Raw genomic sequence first — 16195 nt, 5'->3', positions numbered from 1 at the left:
TTTGTAGATGTTATATTCTCTAAGAGTAAACTTACTGAGCTATGTTTGCAGATGTTATATTCTCTAAGAGTAAACTTACTGAGCTATGTTTGCAGATGTTATATTCTCTAAGAGTAAACTTACTGAGCTATGTTTGCAGATGTTATATTCTCTAAGAGTAAACTTGCTGAACTATGTTTGTAGATGTTATATTTCTCTAAGAGTAAACTTTCTGAGCTATGTTTGTAGATGTTATATTCTCTAGGAGTAAACTTGCTGAGCTATGTTTGTAGATGTTATATTCTCTAGGAGTAAAACTTACTGAGCTATGTTTGCAGATGTTATATTCTCTAAGAGTAAACTTACTGAGCTATGTTTGCAGATGTTATATTCTCTAAGAGTAAACTTGCTGAGCTATGTTTGCAGATGTTATATTCTCTAAGAGTAAACTTACTGAGCTATGTTTGCAGATGTTATATTCTCTAAGAGTAAACTTGCTGAACTATGTTTGTAGATGTTATATTCTCTAAGAGTAAACTTGCTGAGCTATGTTTGCAGATGTTATATTCTCTACGAGTAAACTTGCTGAGCTATGTTTGTAGATGTTATATTCTCTAAGAGTAAACTTACTGAGCTATGTTTGTAGATGTTATATCTCTAAGAGTAAACTTGCTGAGCTATGTTTGTAGATGTTATATTCTCTACGAGTAAACTTGCTGAACTATGTTAGTAGATGTTATATTCTCTAAGAGTAAACTTGCTGAGCTATGTTTGTAGATGTTATATTCTCTACGAGTAAACTTGCTGAGCTATGTTTGTAGATGTTATATTCTCTACGAGTAAACTTGCTGAGCTATGTTTTGTAGATGTTATATTCTCTACGAGTACACTTGCTGAGCTATGTTTGTAGATGTTATATTCTCTACGAGTAAACTTGCTGAGCTATGTTGTAGATGTTATATTTCTCTAAGAGTAAACTTGCTGAGCTATGTTTGTAGATGTTATATTCTCTACGAGTAAACTTGCTGAGCTATGTTTGCAGATGTTATATTTCTCTACGAGTAAACTTGCTGAGCTATGTTTGCAGATGTTATATTCTCTAAGAGTAAAACTTACTGAGCTATGTTTGCAGATGTTATATTCTCTAAGAGTAAACTTACTGAGCTATGTTTGCAGATGTTATAGTCTCTAAGAGTAAAACTTACTGAGCTATGTTTGTAGATGATATATTCTCTAAGAGTAAACTTCCTGAGCTATGTTTGTAGATGTTATATTCTCTAGGAGTAAACTTGCTGAGCTATGTTTGCAGATGTTATATTCTCTAAGAGTAAACTTTACTGAACTATGTTAGTAGATGTTATATTCTCTAAGAGTAAACTTGCTGAGCTATGTTTGTAGATGTTATATTCTCTAAGAGTAAACTTACTGAGCTATGTTTGTAGATGTTATATTCTTCTAACAGTAAACTTGCTGAGGCTATGTTTGCAGATGTTATATTCTCTAAGAGTAAACTTACTGAGCTATGTTTGCAGATGTTATAGTCTCTAAGAGTAAAACTTACTGAGCTATGTTTGCAGATGTTATATTCTCTAAGAGTAAACTTACTGAGCTATGTTTGCAGATGTTATAGTCTCTAAGAGTAAACTTACTGAGCTATGTTTTGCAGATGTTATATTCTCTAAGAGTAAACTTCCTGAGCTATGTTTGTAGATGTTATAGTCTCTAAGAGTAAACTCCTGAGCTATGTTTGTAGATGTTATATTCTCTACGAGTAAACTTGCTGAGCTATGTTAGTAGATGTTATATTCTCTACGAGTACACTTGCTGAGCTATGTTTGTAGATGTTATATTCTCTACGAGAAAACTTGCTGAGCTATGTTTTGTAGATGTTATAGTCTCTAAGAGTAAACTTGCTGAGCTATGTTTGTAGATGTTATATTCTCTAGGAGTAAACTTGCCTGAGCTATGTTTGTAGATGTTATATTCTCTAGGAAGTAAACTTGCTGAGCTATGTTTTGTAGATGTTATATTCTCTAAGAGTAAACTTACTGAGCTATGTTTGTAGATGTTTTTTCTCTAAGAGTAAACTTACTGAGCTATGTTTGTAGATGTTATACTTCTCTAGGAGTAAACTTGCTGAGCTATGTTTGTAGATGTTATATTCTCTAAGAGTAAAACTACTGACTATGTTAGTAGATGTTATATTCTCTAAGAGTAAACTTACTGAGTTATGTTTGTAGATTGTTATATTCTCTAAGAGTAAACTTCTGAGTTATGTTTGTAGATGTTATATTCTCTAAGAGTAAACTTGCTGAGCTATGTTTGTAGATGTTATATTCTCTAAGAGTAAACTTGCTGAGCTATGTTTGTAGATGTTATATTCTCTACGAGTAAACTTGCTGAGCTATGTTTGTAGATGTTATATTCTCTACGAGTAAACTTGCTGAGCTATGTTTTGTAGATGTTATATTCTCTAAGAGTAAACTTTCTGAGCTATGTTTGTAGATGTTATATTCTCTAGGAGTAAACTTGCTGAGCTATGTTTGTAGATGTTATAGTCTCTAAGAGTAAAACTTGCTGAGCTATGTTAGTAGATGTTATATTCTCTAGGAGTAAACTTGCTGAGCTATGTTTGTAGATGTTATATTCTCTAGGAGTAAACTTGCTGAGCTATGTTTGTAGATGTTATAGTCTCTAAGAGTAAACTTTCTGAGCTATGTTTGTAGATGTTATATTCTCTAGGAGTAAACTTGCTGAGCTATGTTTGTAGATGTTATAGTCTCTAAGAGTAAACTTACTGAGCTATGTTTGTAGATGTTATATTCTCTAGGAGTAAACTTACTGAGCTATGTTTGTAGATGTTATATTCTGAAGGAGTAAACATGCTGAGCTATGTTTGTAGATGTTATATTTCTCTAAGAGTAAACTTGCTGAGCTATGTTAGTAGATGTTATATTCTCTAAGAGTTAACTTACTGAGCTATGTTTGTAGATGTTATATTCTCTAAGAGTAAACTTGCAGAGCTATGTTTGTAGATGTTATATTCTCTAAGAGTAAACTTGCTGAGCTATGTTAGTAGATGTTATATTCTCTACGAGTACACTTGCTGAGCTATGTTTGTAGATGTTATATTCTCTAAGAGTAAACTTGCTGAGCTATGTTTGTAGATGTTATATTTCTACGAGTAAACTTGCTGAGCTATGTTTGTAGATGTTATAGTCTCTAAGAGTACACTTGCTGAGCTATGTTTGCAGATGTTATATTCTCTAAGAGTAAACTTACTGAGCTATGTTAGTAGATGTTATATTCTCTAAGAGTAAACTTGCTGAGCTATGTTAGTAGATGTTATATTCTCTACGAGTAAACTTACTGAGCTATGTTTGTAGATGTTATATTCTCTACGAGTAAACTTACTGAGCTATGTTTGCAGATGTTATATTCTCTAAGAGTAAACTTACTGAGCTATGTTAGTAGATGTTATATTCTCTAAGAGTAAACTTGCTGAGCTATGTTTGCAGATGTTATATTCTCTAAGAGTAAACTTACTGAGCTATGTTTGTAGATGTTATATTCTGAAGGAGTAAACTTACTGAGCTATGTTAGTAGATGTTATATTCTCTAGGAGTAAACTTACTGAGCTATGTTAGTAGATGTTATATTCTCTAAGAGTAAACTTACTGAGCTATGTTAGTAGATGTTATATTCTCTACGAGTAAACTTACTGAGCTATGTTTTGTAGATGTTATATTCTCTAGGAGTAAACTTGCTGAGCTATGTTTGCAGATGTTATATTCTGAAGGAGTAAACTTACTGAGCTATGTTTGTAGATGTTATATTCTCTACGAGTAAACTTGCTGAGCTATGTTAGTAGATGTTATATTCTCTAGGAGTAAACTTGCTGAGCTATGTTTGTAGATGTTATATTCTCTAAGAGTAAAACTTACTGAGCTATGTTTGTAGATGTTATATTCTCTACGAGTAAACTTGCTGAGCTATGTTAGTAGATGTTATATTCTCTAGGAGTAAACTTGCTGAGCTATGTTTGTAGATGTTATATTCTGAAGGAGTAAACTTACTGAGCTATGTTTGTAGATGTTATATTCTCTACGAGTAAACTTGCTGAGCTATGTTTGTAGATGTTATATTCTCTACGAGTAAACTTGCTGAGCTATGTTAGTAGATGTTATATTCTCTAGGAGTAAACTTGCTGAGCTATGTTTGTAGATGTTATATTCTGAAGGAGTAAACTTACTGAGCTATGTTTGTAGATGTTATATTCTCTACGAGTAAACTTGCTGAGCTATGTTAGTAGATGTTATATTCTCTAAGAGTAAACTTACTGAGTTATGTTTGTAGATGTTATATTCTCTACGAGTAAACTTGCTGAGCTATGTTTGTAGATGTTATATTCTCTACGAGTAAACTTACTGAGTTATGTTTGTAGATGTTACATTCCCTAAGAGTAAACTTACTGAGCTATGTTTGTAGATGTTATATTCTCTACGAGTAAACTTACTGAGCTATGTTTGTAGATGTTATATTCTCTAAGAGTAAACTTACTGAGCTATGTTTGTAGATGTTATATTCTCTAAGAGTAAACTTACTGAGCTATGTTTGTAGATGTTATATTCTCTAAGAGTAAACTTACTGAGCTATGTTTGTAGATGTTATATTCTCTAAGAGTAAACTTGCTGAGCTATGTTTGTAGATGTTATATTCTCTAAGAGTAAACTTACTGAGCTATGTTTGTAGATGTTATATTCTCTAAGAGTAAACTTACTGAGCTATGTTTGTAGATGTTATATTCTCTAGGAGTAAACTTGCTGAGCTATGTTTGTAGATGTTATATTCTGAAGGAGTAAACTTACTGAGCTATGTTTGTAGATGTTATATTCTCTACGAGTAAACTTGCTGAGCTATGTTTGTAGATGTTATATTCTCTACGAGTAAACTTGCTGAGCTATGTTAGTAGATGTTATATTCTCTAGGAGTAAACTTGCTGAGCTATGTTTGTAGATGTTATATTCTGAAGGAGTAAACTTACTGAGCTATGTTTGTAGATGTTATATTCTCTACGAGTAAACTTGCTGAGCTATGTTAGTAGATGTTATATTCTCTACGAGTAAACTTACTGAGCTATGTTTGCAGATGTTATATTCTCTAAGAGTAAACTTACTGAGCTATGTTTGTAGATGTTATATTCTCTAAGAGTAAACTTACTGAGCTGCTGTGTTCCCTTTTCTCATTACAAAAGATATCTCTTTTCATAGAAGAAAGAGTTTACCCACACATAGCCCGCTATAAAATTGGCCCAACTTTTGGGGATCTGTCCCAGTTCCCCATCTTCCAAAACCCGACAATTGTTTGACTTCCCGGTGAAAACAGATCTGCTGCCCGTAAAAACATAAAAATCCCCCTAAAAAATTGGAAAATGTAAACAAAATTTTGGATATCTTAAGCAAATTTTGGGTTTTTAATGAAGACAAAATTTTTCTGTTTTTCATAAAATTCAAAATTTAATTTTTACATTCTTTGGGCCAAATCTTTTAAAAAGACCCAGAAATTTTTTAAAAAAAATAACTTTTTAAAAAAGTTTTTTTTTAAAAATTTTTAAAATATTTTATCAGAAATTTTGACTTTAATACACCTAATATGCCTTTTCGGTTACTCTATAAATACAGCAATAATCTGTCAATTGCCACATTATAAAAATACTTTAATGAGTATTTCTACTTATTTATCAATTACTTTTGAGAAACATATATTTACCCTGCCAGGATGTTTTGCCTCTACCAGATAGTTATGGTCATAAGGTATTTTTGACGGTTGCATAGCCAGGGACAACCAGACCCCCATCCATGGTGTAGCTGCTACCACCAGGTATTCCGGTGGTGACCGGTGCAGCATACAGTTCCAAACCTCTGTTATAACAGAGAGGATTTCAGGATGTGTTTCTAACAAAGATCTCTGGTAAACATGGCACAATAATGGTTGAAGGAGATTAGGTAACCAATTATCAACAGATTGCTGAAATAAAAACAATTTTAAGCTTATCTTTGAAACTGTATGTTAAATATTACTATGTTTTTTTTCCTTCTTAAATCAGGTCTAGAAAATAAACATGTGACCAGTCAAAAATCCTATTTTTGAACATTGTAGGGATTATTTCTTCCACATTTTAAAAAATTACAAATGGTGTAGACAAGGAAGAACAAGAGCACCGCTAGGCGGAGCATTATATGCCCGAAAGTGCTTTTTCTTTTAGTAAGGATGAAGCATTTGTAAGACATGGGAATTAAATACAGTATTACCTCCTTCAAAAAGCAATCCTCCTTTATAGCTGAAGAACATTCATGTATATATACAGTTGCTGTTTTCAAAGCACCACCATCAAGTTGTTATCTTGTAAGTAAAAATGCTACAACGGATGGACGAAAAGACGTCAGGGGTATAAAGCTGTTAATCCTATAAAATTTTACAGCTGTAGGTTGATAAATACTTGAGTTATTGAGCGAAAACTGTTTCCAGTTTAAAGGTGATAGTAACCTTGATATCTGACCTTGCGTTACCCCAAAATCAATAGGGTTCTTCTACACAATATGGACAATCATCCTATGAAGTTTGAATACTGTGGGCCAGATGAAACTTAAGTTATGGTCTGGAAACCATTTTCAGTATTAAGCTAATAGTGACCTTGACCTTTGACCTTGTGACCCCAAAATCAATAGGGGTCTTCTACCCAATATGGACAATCACCCTATGAAGTTTGAATACTGTGGGTCAAATGGAACTGAAGTTATGCTTTAGAAACCATTTTCAGTATTTAGCTAATAGTGACCTTGATCTTTGACCTTGTGATCCTTAAATCAATAGGGGTCTTCTACCCAGTATGGACAATCATCCTATGAAGTTTGAATACTGTGGGCAAAATGGAACTTAAGTTATGCTCCGGAAACCATTTTCAGTATTAAGATAATAGTGACCTTGACCTTTGACCTTGTGACCCCCAAAATCAATAGGGGTCTTCTACCCAATATGGACAATCATCCTATGAAGTTTGAATACTGTGGGCAAAATGGAACTAAAGTTATGCTCCGGAAACCATTTTCAGTATTTAGCTAATAGTGACCTTGATCTTTGACCTTGTGACCCTAAAATCAATAGGGGTCTTCTACCCAATATGGACAATCATCCTATGAAGTTTGAATACTGTGGGCCAAAAGAAACTGAAGTTATGGTCTGGAAACCATTTTCAGTATTAAGCTAATAGTGACCTTGACCTTTGACCTTGTGACCCTTAAATCAACAGGGGTCTTCTACCCAATATGGACAATCATCCTATGAAGTTTGAATACTTTGGGTCAAATGGAACTTAAGTTATGCTCCGGAAACCATTTTCAGTATTTAGCTAATAGTGACCTTGACCTTTGACCTTGTGACCCCAAAATCAATAGGGGTCTTCTACCCAATATGGGCAATCATCCTATGAAGTTTGAATACTGTGGGCCAAATGGAACTTAAGTTATGCTCCGGAAACCAAATTGCTAACGGATGGACTGACGGAAGTTCTTACAGGAGAGTAATTATGTGGCTTCTCTATTGTTCTCTCTATTGTTCTTTTTAGCCACACAAAAGAAAATAGCCACATAAAAGCATTACGGAATGAATGACATCAAAGAGAAAGAACAGTAACCTATTGTCCCTCTAGCCACATAATTACTCTCCTGTGAGTGCGGACGTACAGACGGACGGACGTACGGACGGCCGAAATGGAATAAAGGGCCATTTCTTTTGTTATTTTCTATTGTTTAATAGAGGGCCAATGGCCCCTTACTCTTTTGTTACGGAATGAACTCTATTGTTCTCTTTTGTTCTGTTTACAGTTAGATGGCCCTTTATCCCTATTCGGTAGTGCGGACGGACGGACGCCATGGGGTATAACATAATATGCCCGAAATTCTTTCGGGCATATAAAAAATGTGAAAATTAACACTGTCATTTTTTCATCTTATTGTTTCTCATTAAGATCAAACTGATTTAAGTTACTAGTTTATATAAGTTAGATATCTATAGTTCGTCTATCTGGGCTTTACAAACACAATTACCGATTAATGACAAATTATGATTAAATCATAAATAGATAAAGATGTAACTTAGATAATTTTATAGTTGACCTAATATGTATAAATCATATAAAACATAATTGTGAACATATAAAACAGGTACAACAAACATACAAACCTTTGTAGATTGCATAGTTAAAAGAGTGTGTAATGTCTTCATTGTTGCAGTTCTTACTGACGGAATGTTGTGTCGAAAAAATGGCAATAGCCGAGGTACAAGTTCAGTTAATGGCTTTTCAGTCCTGTAGTAAAGATATAAAATAAAATGACACACTTTTATCATTTTATTTTTATTCCTAGGTTTTTAGGTTGTTTTTTGTTGTTGTTTTTTGTTTGTTTGTTTTTTCAAATTAGTGTTTTACAATTTTAAGAACCAAACTTATTCTAAACTTGATTTTAGAAATGTTGAAGATTTATTACCAAGTTAAGAGTGTTTTATGACATCAGGAATATAAGAAATACCTATTTTGTCACTATACACAGATGAAAATAGGTAATGACTTGTCATCCAGTATGCAACACATACATAAAAGATGCCAGAATGATGTCATGATAATTTACATGATAAAAAAACAATAATTATCCAGCACAATGTTAAACTATACAATCCAGTGTGATGGGTAAATTTAAATTGTTGAAATAATTGTTGAAAATAAGAATATACATGATACTTAAAGAGAAAATTTTCTTGTGATTCATTTCTATTTTACTTTAGCGACAATAGGGTGCAGAATAGAACAGCCTGATTCAAATATCAGGTGTGGAAATATTCACTGTCTTGTTAGAATTGAAAAAAATATCTGGGGCTAGTTTCTCAAAGCTCTGTTAAATTTAACTGTCTGTTAAATCCACTTACGGACAGTTAAATTTAACGTTTGTGTTAAATTCTGTTGCTCAAAATTAACGCTCACTTTAACTGCCACTTTAACAGCTGAATCTGTCTGTTAATTGTTTATCTGCTATTTAACACCAGTTTGAAGTTCTGTTGCAAAAAATTAACCACTTAGGCCTTTAAAAAAAACCAGAGAACAAAGGGAGATTACTGCTTGAACAAGAAACAACTGAATCAAGTAATTTAAGCCACTTTACAGTATTCAAATGTACAATGTATTGTTAATAAAAATAATATCATACACATCTATCACATTTGCTTTTGGATGGGCTACCAGGGCTGAGAGAAGTGTCATTATGCTGTTTGTTGATGCTGTAAGGTCATCTAGGTCCAGTAAAGTCTCCCATAGACATAAAACTATCACAGGAACCTGAAGAAAACATAGTGTTAATAATTATCCACATTAAAATTACCAAAGACAAAAAATAACATGGCATAAATACACACTGAAATCTCTTTTCAGCATTGCAAAAATTAAAATCACCATAACCAAACAAGAAATACTATTTTATAAAATAAACAATAATTTTACATTTGAAATGAACAATAAGAATCATTTCTATAATTTTCAACTACATATCGTGACCTTAGTGCAGAAATGGAGTAAGTCCTTCTAAAAATGATAGGAGTTAATCAGTTATTGCACTGAGATGACAATATATTTAAAATTACAACAGGTAACACAAGGTCAAAAGTCTTTATTTAAATATCATTTACTTTTTGACATATATAAATGATTCAGAAAGTGCACACTTTTAGTACCAAGCTTTCATATTTTATCAACCTATCTTACATTCCTTAACCTACAAAGGACCAACAACAAACATTTAAAAGATCAAATTCTTCCCAGTCTGATCAGGCCATTGCTCCCGTACCGGACAGGATGTCAACCTACACAGAAAGTGATAGTGTACTAATCTGACATGTTAACCACGATCAACCATGCCGTCATTAATTTAAATAATACAATACTGTCTGTTGTTTATTGTTAGTAATATGGCTATTATTTCTTTTTAAAGCTACTGACTTTATAATGTTTTCAAGAAATATATTAAAGTTAAACCTGCTGTGGAAGTATTTGTACGAGATCATCAGCTACAGGAATTAATGCACTAGCAGCCACAGCCCTGTTATCATCATCAGCATCTTGTAATCCTTGATATATAAATGGTAATACTTTAGGTAGTAAATCGCCTGTCATATCCTGAAAATATACATATTAATGCTTACTCTTGCATACAAACTGTGCACACAGGTATATATATATTAACTGAGAAGAAAACATGCATTAACAGATAAAATCATATAAACATGTTCCATTTTTAATTTTTTAGCATGTTTTTAATATGTGTGTATGAATGCATCATTTTGAATATATCATCCTAACCTTTCTTACTGCCAGCAGATATTTCATTCCGAGCAATCCCCCATGCCGCACCTCCCATTGTTTTTGTGTTAACAGCTGTAACAAGATGCATAGTACCCCTTGTATACCGTCAGCTTCTAGAAACTTTATCACTACTCCAAGTGTTTGAGCACATGTTTCTCTAACTGGAGCAACAACCTGAGGAAAAATTAAAACAAATCATAAATATAAAGGATATTTGTTTATCTACATAAAAATGAATTATGTGAATTTATGTCCTACTGAGAACTTTCAAAATAATGTTAAAATGTCTTGCCAAAAATGAAATACAGGAAATTTTATACCTATTTGTAAAAAAGAAAGTTTTCACAAAAGATACCTAAATGATATCATCATATCAGTATAAATATAAGTGACATCATATCAGTATAAATCTATCCAGTACCTGAGACATAATTGCCAAATCATATCTAGAACTATCAAAGTTAATAACTTACCTCATCTGAGACATAATCACCAAATCTATCGAGTGCTATCACAGATAATAACCTGAGTGCTAAATCTGATAACCATATTTGGTTGACTGCTGACATCTACAAAATATAAACAGTAAAATATCAACAAAACATTTCACCATCAAGTGAGCAACAAATTTATAAAATACACATACATGTAACCTTTAATATCTAATTCCTGGCTCATATCAAGCAGGCTGATTTAAAATTAGGAATTGGACCATAAGAATTGAGATCATATGGTCACTGTTTTAAAGTTAACTGGTGGAGGAACATCAGATATTCCATTGAGCATCATTTCAGACAAAGATAGGCACAAGAAAAGAACTGAATTCAATATCCCATATTTGTTAGAGGCAACCACACAGCAGCTACAGTGATGTAAGTGGTCCTGAATGTCTTACAGTATTTTACTATCAAACTAAAATAAAGACATCTGGGAATTAATCAATGCAGAAATACATAGATGTCTTGATGTTGAATAAAATTAAATCCACAACTAACACCACAACCTAACACCACAACTAACAAACCTGATCAGCGGGTGTATCCTGAGACTTGCCTGCTCCTCTTCCATGCAACTTAATTACCTCCCTTAGACCAGTAGCAGCTCCATGTCTAGTCTCCCAGGCAGTGTGAAATAAATCAGCCATCAACAGTTCACAGAAACAATCAAATGGCCAGTCCTCCTATCATAACATGTAAAATATACATAATAATAAAGTTACACAATTGATAAAATTATATCGGAACAAATCATTTAAAGAACTAAGACTATCACGAAGAACATTTACATGTAAGTCAAAATATGCATTCAAGTTACCTTTTATTGCTTTAAATGAATATACATTGTACAGTCTAACTTGCCCATGCGACCACGTGTATTAAGCGACTTTTGTCTTAAACGACCACTTTAAATTCCCCCCGATCATTTTCTCTCTATATCTTTAATGTATTAAGCTACTTTTGCTCAACGCGACCAGCGACCGCTAATTAGTCAGCTAATTGAGATAAATCTTTTCATTAAACAACCACTTTTACCTGTCAAGTAATTGTGTTTTTAGAGAACGCCGCCTCGTAATGTCACAAGTGTCAACAATCAAAACACAACAAATAAATGTGTGAAAAACTCTATTTCCCAAACCGTTTTAGTGTATGCAAATGAAGTTAAGTATACGTGTGACGAGTATTATCCAATAATCTTGAATAAACAATGCAACGCTCCGCCCCTACTGAGATGGTGTATACGCTTCGCTTGTTGACATTTAGACTGCATTGAATTGACTTTGAACTTGATCAGCAATTTAATGAATCGTAACAATTAGATGTAGTTTGTTTATTTCAAATGAGAAAATGCACAACAGAAAACATCTTCACTAATAGGGTTTTTGTGTTGGAGACAAGGAAAAACAACGGAGAAATTAAAAAATTCTGGAAAAATGTTAAACATGTACATAATGGATGTCAATAAATATCAGAAAGTTATATTTTACATTAGCATCCATTTAGATTATCTGAGCATACAAATTATTCAACATTTATATAAATGAAGTTGAAAAACATTCCCACCGCAAAAGAAAGATGTCATTTATAAATTTTGACTTTTATATCATGCTTTGTCTTAAGAGACCGTTTCTTTAAGCGACTGTTTTGGTTGTTTCCCTTGCGAGGTAGCTTAATACACATTTCACTGTATGTCATTTTTTGACACCAACACAGTTAAGGTCATTTGACGACTTTCAAGCTTTATTAATGGAGGAAGACGTGAAGTGCCACTCTAGGTGGGTTTTTTTCGGGTTGAACTAGCACATAAGTAGAAATACTAACATTCCATATGCTAATTGTTTAGCTTCCTTGCCATATTCAAAACCTTAGCAGTAAGGGGCAGGTAGGACCTTGCCTTTTGCTTGTAAACATTAATTGTATTTCAAGAATAAAATGAACGTATGTTTGTATGTACTAGAATATGTTTAATTTGTATTTTGTTTTTCATACTTTCACATGCTACCAGAAAAAAAATAAACCAAGTAGTACATATGACTATGCTAAATATATGATAGAGCTTCAAATAGTTGAGCAAAATTTTTATTTTGATATCACAATTAATCACTTAGAATAAACAAATATTGTCAATTAATCGAGAAGTGATCATTTTTACCTCCTCTGTCAGATCACTAATTATTCCTGTATTTTCTGACCCATTTTCTGACTTCATTTTCTTCACTGGAGGCTCATTTTCACTGTCGGGGCTACAATTAACAAATAACTTTGTTAACTTACCATATGACTTGACAAAAATATGTGTCACATGACAGGTGATATAAGTTTATGTTACTTAATAAAAGAAAGGAAAAAGCTTCTTTTTTTTAAATCAGAGAGATTTTCTCTTTTAACAGTATTAGTATTATACAGTATTGGTAGATATATAAGTAAGTAAAAATTAGGAATTTTTTTTTGTTTAGAACTGGTATACTTTTGGCACCAACACGTTTTAAATAAAAGTTGTTTTTGCACTATTATTGCTATATGTAGAATAATTTCTACTTTTGAACTAACATGCAAAATGTGTATGTCTGGGATAGATTTTACTTTCATTTAATTACTTTTATGAAACATGTTATTCACCCCTGCAAACCCCATGCTCCCCCCCCCCAATCCACCTTACTTACCTATTTCTAAACAAGCTTGTCAAACATATAATCTGTATTTTCATATTTGTTTTTCACCCACAGTTATAATCATTACTTCAAGTATTAAATTGTGAATGGGTCCTTTTACAGGTACAAACTATACAAGGTAAAACATGTGTGTATATATGAACACTATTATTTAAATGATTCCATTATAACCGCATACTAAAATTACTCACATGATTATAACAATTATATAATTCAAAACTTATAAAATTTTATATCCAACTTCAAGTAAATATTTATGACATAGGATTCTCTCTATTCTTATATGATTAAATGGTTAATGGCTTGATACTAAACAATAAAAAGAATTGGATTATTGCTTACAGAGGAGACTCTCTGGATGGTCTTTTAATCATCATTCTTGCTTTGCGTTTAGCTCGGTTCCTCTCTCTAGAGCTAAGACTGGAACCAATCTGTTGATTTACAAGGTCACCTACATGTTTCTGAAATTTATATACATTTCTATATGATTACAAGAATTATTTCAGATACAAAGAAGTTTCAGACAAGTGCAATGCAGTGACAAAACAAAGAGGGCCATCATAGGGGGATATAATCTACATTTACCTGGACATGCCTCAATTCATGCCAAATATCATAGATCAAGACTTAATCATTTCAGAGGAGAAGATTTTTCTTTATAAATATAAGGTAAACCATAGGGATCATTTCTATAATGTTTTGATATTGATTTGGGGGTTTAGGAGATGTTGTACAAAGAGAAGTGAGGACAGACAGATGACAGTGAGTGATGACAATAGCTCACCTCAAGCATGTTGTGCTCTGGTGAGTTAAAAACTGACAACTCAACCATATACAACCTCAGACCTGTTTTAACGACAGCCTGTCTGAATATCTCAGTACTTAATACAGGCATGTCTTTGAAATATTCTAAGTCAATAAAGAGACATTAAGGCAACTTCATGACAGTATTATGTAAAATTTCCTAGAAATGTAACTACATTTAATTGGTGTAGAAAATATCGAGAATAACTCCGCTAAAATTCATGAAAGAGTTATGAACTCCTGCCTACATAAGGAGATGGTTTCTGAAATGATCAGAAACAAGTATCTCAGTCTTTAAGCAATCTATTAAAGGGTTCATTTTTATGGTATGGTACTGACACATATATTACCATGCAAGTAGAAAGCTCTCACAAACTTACTAAATTTATTAAAATTATTTTAACAGTCAAGCTTAAAATGGATGTTACTCACAGGTATAGAGCAAAATATTATCAGTTATCAATATGTGACACAAATCATGCAATAATTTGTTTCTGTTGAAAAAATAGCCCAAAAAATCATACCAATTCTTGTTTGAAAGCTGTTTCTTTATTCATGCCAGTAAGTAAATCTTCATCAGAATATAAGTCCTTGTCTATATCAAGCTGAAGATTTCCTGCCACATCAAGACCTAGACGTTTATTTAACATCTGTCTTTGAATCAACAATCTTTCTCGTTCATCAATGCCTGAGATATATGTATATAATATATAACATTTTTCTTAAAATCAGACAAATATAATTATCATATATTACAGACATTTTATGTTTGACTACTGTAAAATACGATATTCATTAATGTTAAATGATTTTATATAGATTTTTTTTATAAAAACAAAACATTTATTTATAAAAGAAGAGAACCTGTAAGTTTGTCATCCTGATTAAACTGTACACCTTCAGATCCAAGTAATGATGTTCCATTTTGTAGTACACATTGTAGATCAAACTTTGAAAACAACAACTTCCCCTCAGCTCCAGGTATATCTTCTCCACATTCTAACAAAGTATGATTTCAAAACTTGAATTTTAAAACAAATCATCATTATTCAACAGCTTGACGTGCCTATTTTAACAATAAGATCACAGCATTTGTGTACAGCTGCTGAAAGTGACTCACTTAAATTTTGTAAAATCTGTAAGAAAACTTTGAAATTAAGGTATTACCATCCTAATGCATTACCTCCTCTTTGAAGAGTATTCAAATAGGCTAGAACTACTGTTAACTACATTGAAAATGAGGGCCGTGGGTTCAATCCCCAGAAGGGTCAATATTTTTTTTCTTTCTTTTTTTCCTTTAACATTATTTATGTATCTCTCATGTCCCATTTGGAAAGAAAAAAGTGTTTAATTTTGATTTTTTAATTTATATAGGTATTTATTGGCTAAATTATGCTAAATCTAGTAATAAATATGGTACCTGATATTTTCAAAGTGTAATAAAATCAAAACTAGACAGTAAAAGTATTTCATATTTTACAAGATCAACCACTATACTTTAAACATTTAGGGAAACTTTGAAAATAGGCACTCATTTGGGTAAATTTTAAGGATTTTTTTAAATTAGGCTCCCTAAGTAGGAAAATGGTCAGACACAAGGTAAAAATGGGTGGCGTAGGGTAACATTTTATACAGATTTCATAAATTTTAAGTAGAAACCATAATTTTGCTTATGTGGATTGCTAGCTAAATGGTACTATTTGTTTCTTACCAAAAATTAATGGGGAAATATTTTTTCATTAGAATGTTATTGCCGATTATTTAAAGGTTCCTCATTTCTAAAAAAAGGGCCCTCATAACATCCTAGCTTGAGTTCAGAAAAGTGGCCATAACTTGAT

The 16195-nt window shown here is 32.4% G+C and overlaps 1 protein-coding gene across 1 annotated transcript in view; it reads right to left on the bottom strand.

Annotated features, from left to right (window-relative positions):
* The window catches only part of LOC132739316 (TATA-binding protein-associated factor 172-like), a 47051-nt gene that overhangs the window by 22955 nt on the left and 7901 nt on the right, over positions 1 to 16195 (bottom strand). Inside the window, exons 4-15 of the mRNA XM_060727003.1 lie at positions 15222 to 15356; positions 14882 to 15045; positions 13896 to 14014; positions 13034 to 13124; positions 11409 to 11564; positions 10858 to 10953; positions 10382 to 10558; positions 10058 to 10198; positions 9237 to 9364; positions 8221 to 8344; positions 5749 to 6006; positions 5200 to 5237 (exon numbers count right to left, since the gene is read on the bottom strand). Coding sequence (XP_060582986.1) covers positions 5200 to 5237; positions 5749 to 6006; positions 8221 to 8344; positions 9237 to 9364; positions 10058 to 10198; positions 10382 to 10558; positions 10858 to 10953; positions 11409 to 11564; positions 13034 to 13124; positions 13896 to 14014; positions 14882 to 15045; positions 15222 to 15356 — 1627 coding nt within the window. The remainder of the gene's footprint in view (positions 1 to 5199; positions 5238 to 5748; positions 6007 to 8220; positions 8345 to 9236; positions 9365 to 10057; positions 10199 to 10381; positions 10559 to 10857; positions 10954 to 11408; positions 11565 to 13033; positions 13125 to 13895; positions 14015 to 14881; positions 15046 to 15221; positions 15357 to 16195) is intronic.

Source organism: Ruditapes philippinarum, unplaced genomic scaffold (assembly GCF_026571515.1).
Source record: "Ruditapes philippinarum isolate M1 unplaced genomic scaffold, ASM2657151v2 ctg157_1_1_1_1, whole genome shotgun sequence".
Classification (NCBI taxonomy): domain Eukaryota; kingdom Metazoa; phylum Mollusca; class Bivalvia; order Venerida; family Veneridae; genus Ruditapes; species Ruditapes philippinarum.
Note: the sequence above shows the minus strand (reverse complement) of the source record. Positions and strands in the feature narration are given on the sequence as shown.